The following is a 7,073-nucleotide window of genomic DNA, read 5'->3' on the forward strand; positions in this document are numbered from 1 at the left end:
AAAACTTTTAAACTTCATAAATCCCTTTATGTTTCTTTTTCCAGTTAGCCAGCTTTAAAGTTTCATTTTACGAGCTTCAAGAGCCTTGAACCCTTGCTTATTCTGAAACATTTGGATGTGTAACACATCTTAATAAAAGATCTGATCTTTCAATATCTTCAGCAAAAAAAACCCTATCTTCATAAACTCCTTTTGTTGTCAGTTTTCTTCCTAAATCTAATTGTGAATATCACGTGCCTTAATAAGTAAAGATGTGTCTGAATTTCCTATTTTGACCAAAGCCATAAAATATATTGGTACACTTGTGTCTCTAATGAAGCAGATCTGCAGAGCATCAAATGAGAACAATCCAACTAAAAATAGAGGTGGGCCGAATGTGGTGGCTCATGCCTGTAATCCCAGCATTTTGGGAGGCCAGGGCGGGAGGATCTCTTTGAGCTCAGGATTTCAAAGCCAGAGACTCCTGACAGCTCAAGAAGTCCTGAAATGGCAAGACTACGTCTCTACAAAAAATGAGAAAATTAGCTGGTTGTGGTGGCCCATGCCTGTGGTTCTAGCTACTAAAGAGGCTGAGGCAGGAGGATCAAAGTCCAGGAGGCTGAGTCTGCAGTGAGCCTGACCACACCGCTGGACTGCAGCCTGGGTGACGGAGTGCACTTGCCTCCACCAGGAATAGTAGTACAGTTTGATTACTGACTATAAGTCACACATTCAGATAATCCTAGTATTTTGACATTTTTCTTTATTAGTATCTCCTTTGTCTTCCATGGGATGTGCCTTTCCTTTTGACTGTGCTCTTTATGAATAAAGGAGTTGGATTCTCAATTCACTGAGAGGTTTCAGTTAGCTTTGCTTTGCCCCATGGCTTCAGGTATGTAACTTCATAATAGTTACGGTGGTTTTAAAATATGTCTACAAATCCTTTGAGTCTTCTTCACAAAATGAAGAGCCCAGTTCCCCTCCCGTTCAGTGGGGGCTGGACTTAGTATCTCACTGCTAATGAATAGATTATGGTGGAAGTGAAGTGTGACTTGAGCCCACGTCATAAAAGAGGCACTGTGGCTTCTGCTTGCTGTCTTGGACCACTTGCTCTGGGGATGCCAACTGCCACACTGTGGGGACATTCAAGCAGTATGGAGGGGTCTACAGAGCGAGGAAGTGGATCCACTCTAAAAGTGGATTCTCCCAGTCCCAGTTGAGCTTTCGGATAACTGATAACTGTAACTCTAGCTGACATCTTCATATATTTTTCCTATTTACACACACACACACACACGCATACTTCTTCTTTTTAGCTCTTGGAGCAGAAAAGGAGAGCAAGAACTCTTACTCAATTACATTTTTTTTTTTTTTTTTTTTTTTTGAGATGAAGTCTTGCTTCGTCACCCAGGCTGGAGTGCAATGGCATAGTCTCAGCTCACTGCAACCTCCACCTCCCAGGTACAAGCGATTCTCCTACCTCAGCCTCCCAAGTAGCTGGGATTACAGGCACCTGCCACCATGCCAAGCACATTTTTATATTTTTAATGTTTATTTCTTGAGATGGAGTCTCGCTCTGTCGCCCAGGCTGGAGTGCAATGGCGTGATCTCGGCTTACTGCAACCTCTGCCTCCTTGGTTCAAGCGATTCTCCTGCCTCAGCCTCCCGAATAGCTGGGACTACAGGGCTGTGCCACCATTGTATCTTCAGTAAGACGGGGTTTCACTATGTTGGTCAGGTTGGTCTTGAGCTCCTGACCTCAGGTGATTTGCCCACCTGGGCCTCCCAAAGTGCTGGGATTGCAGGCCTCAATTACATTTTCTTTCAATACTTTTTAATTACACGACCAGAAAGCATTACTTTATAATAAAGCATAGTCACGTAATTAGCTTTTCTTTCAACATTATTCTAAAGCTTCTAAAATACTATAATTTAAAAAATAATTATTGGCTGGGGCAGCATAATTTAGTAGAACATAGTACCTTGTCCTTACCTAACCCTAAAGCTTTTTTTATTTTTTTTAGTGAGAAGAGTGGCATTATTTTACATTTTGTAAATCTCTCTAATGTCTGACTTAATAGATGAAAGCTGGATTCCCAAAGCTGCTTTGCATTCAGTCTGTTACAATATCACACGTGAGATAGCCTCTGGAAAACTCCTCTCCACACTCATGAAAGAAATAGAGTGAAAAAGACAAATGATGTATTAGAAATATAAAAATAGCTTTGACCTTGACTATCCGTGAAAGTCTCTTGAGGACCGCCCCCTCCTCAGCCACCCTTCGAGAAACGCTGGTCGTTTCATTTCCTCACTTTACGTAGAAGGACACGGACCTCAGAAATCCAAAATGACACAGCCTGTTAGTGGGAGGATACAGACGAGATGGTTTGTCTCACTTCTCCTGCTTAGGTTTTCAGTCAGATACCCTGATGGCCTGTCCTATTCTCTGTAGCTGCAAAGACTGTCACAATATATTATCCCTGCAAAAATTTTAATAAAAAAGGAAACATCACCAAACCTGATAAATTCTACAACAAGCATACTGTGTTTGAATTCGAATTATGACACTTGAATTAGGATCTCCATTTGAACTGAAACACTAAGGCAAATTCTATGGCGCCCTACTCCATGCAAGTTGTTAATGACAAACTGCACAGTAAATACCACAAACACGGAAATACCACAATGTCCGCGTCTGAAATATAATTCAGTGACAGATTCCAAAAAAAATTAAAAAAAATTTAAAAAAATCTTCTATATCCTGCAGAACCAAAAACATTTTCTCATGTACTGGCTGAAAGGGTAGTGGACATATTAAGAGACTACAAATAGGCTGGCAATTGTAGGGAGCTTTTTAGATTAAATAGAGTTGTTCTGAGATGTAGATATTTTTCATTCTCTAACCAGACCTTATTTTTGTCTTTTTTTAAAAAAATCAAAGAATCTTCACGGTCACCTAGCAATGATTTCCTTTGTATTCCATTAGATGGTACAAATCTTTAAATGGATCATAGCCTTGTTCCTTAAAGAACGTAGTGTCAGCCAGGCGTGGTGGCTCACGCCTGTAATCCCGACACTTTGAGAGGGCAAGGCAGGTGGATCCCGTCTCTACTGAAAATACAAAAATTAGCTGGGTGTGGCGGCGGGCGCCTGTAATCCCAGCTACTTGGGAGGCTGAGGCAGGAGAATCACTTGAATCCAGGGGGCAGAGTTTACAGTGAGCTGAGACTGCGCCACTGCACTCCAGCCTGGGTGACAGAGTGAGACTCTGTCTCAAAAAAAAAAAAAAAAGAACATAGTGCCTACAAAAGCTGGTCTAACAAAGGACATTATTCCCAAGGAAGCTACTCCCAACTGTTGGTTTTCTTCAGGCTCTACATCCTTTAGTTTTGAATCATGTGGCATATATATATATCTTTTCTTTTTTTTTGAGACGGAGTCTTACTTTGTCGCCCAGGCTGGAGTGCAGTGGCGTGATCTCGGCTCACTGCAACCTCCACCTCCCGGGTTTGAATGATACTTCTGCCTCAGCCTCCTGAGTAGCTGGGACTATAGGCATGCGCTACCATGTCCGGGTAATTTTTGTATTTTTAGTAGAGACAGGATTTCACCATGTTGGCCAGACGGGTCTTGAACTCCTGACCTCAGGGGATCCACCCGCCTTGGCCTCCCAAAGTTCTGGGATTACAGATGTGAGCCACTGCGCCTGGCCAGAGTTTATCTTCCTTAATGGAAGAACTCACAACCGAGGCAAAATGAACTTTTTAGGTAAGAAGTTGCTTCTTTTCTGGTTTCCCTTTGAGCAAATTCTTTCCATTTCACACCAAACCGCCAAAGACCCCCAGGAAGGGAAACTGGCAGCTCCAAATGACCCTTTCCTCTCCCCAGGAAGACACAATGAGGACCCTGCAGCTGGTCCCCACGACTCCTACTCCTGTGCTAGAGGACAGTTCGAGCCATAGTCCCAAAGGTCTTTTTATAAACAGCTATTTTCCCTGTAAGTCGGTGCCACAGAAACACAAGGTTGTATTTCTGTTATGATAAAATGTGTGTCCAAAAAACTATCAACAAATGTGCTGACACTGCTACTACTATATCTTGGAAATAACCGTTAAACACATGCCTCTAACTAGCCAATAAAATATGTCCTAAACCCAGTTTGTTCTTAGTCATAATGACAGATGACAATGTCACCGACCTGAATACCACTGGTCTCACACTAGCAAGGCGAATGATATTTGTTCATTTTCTCTTGAACTATACATTTAGTTGTTATCTTTTATTTAAATATTAAATAGCTGCTTTCCTCTTTCCAAACCCATTCTCTAAAATTCAAGTAAGTTTTGGGTATTTTTTTGGGTCCCTTCTCTCCTTTCCCATGGAAGTCTACACAGGGCACGCTTCTGTCCAGAACAGGCTAGATCTAACTCCTTGTAACTTCAGAAAGGGTATTTTGAACAGCTGAGATCTTTCTGAAAAGATTCTGTAATAATTCTGTTTTTAGATAAGATTTTTATGGTAAGCCACTTTTAACCACCATTTCACAGGTGGCAGGGCACTGCTGCTTGCTGTAAAGATGTAAGCATCGTGAACAGGTGTAACACACCATGTCCTACCTGCTCCAGAGAGCCCCCTCCACCACGATGGGACTGGTCTGTCTGGAACTTGTGACACTCACCACACCCTTCTGTCCTCTGAAGGTGCCCAGTTTTCAAGAGGCCTGTCCGTCCATGACATGTCACCAGGCTGAACACAGAGACTGACAAGCAAAGTGTGGCCTGCATCCTGGCTTTGCTACAGCTCCATCAGTAACTTCTCTGCCTCAGTTTTCCACCTGTCAAACACTTAATGACCATAGTACCTATGGGTCTGTTGCTGTGGGATTAAAGGAGATACTGAATATCAAATGTTTAGAACAGTGCCTGATACACAGTTGACCCCTAATAAATGCCAGCTGATATTATTATTGTTTAACACTACAGAGACATGCACACATAGAAATATGGTAAGTTAGATTGGAAACTAAAGGCAGGGTTATTAAAGACAGACAATTGATGTTTTAAAATCTGAATTACACGGTTTGTATTCTAAAACAAACATACACACACACACACAGAAATCTGTACCAATTAAACACAATAAAGTTGAAAGGGGATATAAATTACAGTTTTTCTTTTTTTAACAGACAATAGTAAAATACTACAGTCAGCTCACTATACACACAAATCATGAACAGCAGCTTTTCATTAAGGTTTCCAATATCTTACTCATTTACCAACTCGAAGAACTTAAAAGAAAAAAGGTACAGCAGGCTGTGTACGCATTCTCTCTCTCTTGCTCTCACAACACATTTATAGCTGTACATCTAGACCGATTATACAGGCATCTACAGAATAGGTACAGAAAGGACTTTTGTAAAAATTTCCATACACATAATTCTTCAATGTCTCCATTCGTAGGAGAATTTTACAAATGAAGACATGACAGCAGGGTCATCTGTATTCGATCATCTCCTGCAAACATGGTAAAGTGTGAACCGTTGCACTTCATAGCTCAGTCTGTCTCCTCAGCATTTTCCAGAATCAAGCAAAATAACAACAGCAAAACCACACCACAGTGAAACCTACCAATCCAAAACAAAACCACACACACAAAAACACACAAAAATCAACACCTCCCACCCCACCCACCCCACCACAACTCCTGGCTGTCCTTGTGTTTTCTTACAGTAATACTGCTGTTTTCATTCCACCTGCCCAGCTGGGCTGAGCCACAGTCCAGGCAACTATGGAGTCAGAGCCCCAGTCATTATCAACAGTCATAAGACAATGTCAAGTCAGCAGGTGGTGGGGCAGGTGGAAGACCAAAGAATATAGCTGTGAGATTTCTCAGTGTGCTTATGAAACAAAGGACAGAGAACGGCAGCACGTGGCTTGGTAGCCAAGGGAATTATGGCACCAAACTTGCAGTCAAACACACATGTTCATACAAAAGAGTGGACAGCAAAAATGTTGTCTTATGTAAGTTCTTTGGTTATAAAGAACAGCATTCTATAACCTTTTCTGCAAAGAGGGATTTGCAAGCTCATTCTTAGGCAATAAAGTATTTTTCATCTGCTCATGTTATAAGAGATCGCCCAAGTTGCTTTGTAACAAAGTCCAGTACCTTATGATTTTCTACAAATCACCTTTATCTGCATTTTAGTGTGCAGCCTTGTCTGTCTCCAGACATACTATAGATACACATTTTATATACATAATATATATTATTTATAAAAAACAGATTAGAGCATTGACTCCAGATTCTACAGTAAGAACTGATTAAAATTGTACAAGAATAAAGTCTCTTGGAATCTGCAGAGGTTTCTATACAGTGGAGGTGTGTAGTAAGTGCAAACAAAAATACTGTCACTGAGTTAATCCAGGATTTTCAGTTCTCTTGCTCTCTGGAAAAAGCAGAGGCTGTTGATTCACCCAAGTGACAAAGTGCCGCTTCTCCCGCTGGGGAGGGGAAAGGAGGTGGCCCAGGAAGTGCACGGCGTAGATTCTCCAGCTTCTGGTCTGAGGTCCAGCCAGGTGGCAACATGTTTTAAAGATGGGGCTGGTTCTTGCCCAAGGTAACCAGGTGAACAAAGACGACAAGCTGTGGCCTGAGGAAGGGGTGCTTGCTGCTCTCACCGTGAGGTCGTGCCTCCCTGGAATGCAGAGGCTGGTGAGTTGATGCTTCTCATCCCCATCTGCCCACCACCCCCCACAGCACCCGCTCTCAGCCCAGTCCGCAACCACCACATGGGGCTCTTCCTACAGGGACCCACAGGATTGGTTTGATTATGGAATCCAGGGCTGGAATTCACACTGTAGAAGCCCTGAGGTGATGTTTCTAGGAAAAGTAATGACAGTAACACCCAAAGTAAAAGTTAAAAAAAAAAAAAAGTAACTTCTGGATGTGCAGTTTAAGTCATATCAGGGGTTTGAACAAGTCAAACTATGGTTCTCAGAAAAATTTTTTTTTCTTTTTTTGAGACGGAGTCTCGCTCTGTCACCCAGGCTGGAGTGCAGTGGTGCGATCTCAGCTCACTGCAAGCTCTGCCTCCC

General features: G+C 42.2%; 1 protein-coding gene across 1 annotated transcript in view; it reads right to left on the reverse strand.

Moving 5' to 3' along the window:
• The window catches only part of LOC105526817, a 46,659-nt gene extending 41,896 nt beyond the window's left edge, over window positions 1-4,763 (reverse strand). The window contains exon 1 of the mRNA XM_011962917.1: window positions 4,596-4,763. Coding sequence (XP_011818307.1) covers window positions 4,596-4,763 — 168 coding nt within the window. The remainder of the gene's footprint in view (window positions 1-4,595) is intronic.
• Between the last annotated feature and the right edge of the window lie 2,310 nt (window positions 4,764-7,073).

The sequence above is a fragment of the Colobus angolensis genome, unplaced genomic scaffold (assembly GCF_000951035.1).
Source record: "Colobus angolensis palliatus isolate OR3802 unplaced genomic scaffold, Cang.pa_1.0 Scaffold6, whole genome shotgun sequence".
Lineage (NCBI taxonomy): Eukaryota > Metazoa > Chordata > Mammalia > Primates > Cercopithecidae > Colobus > Colobus angolensis.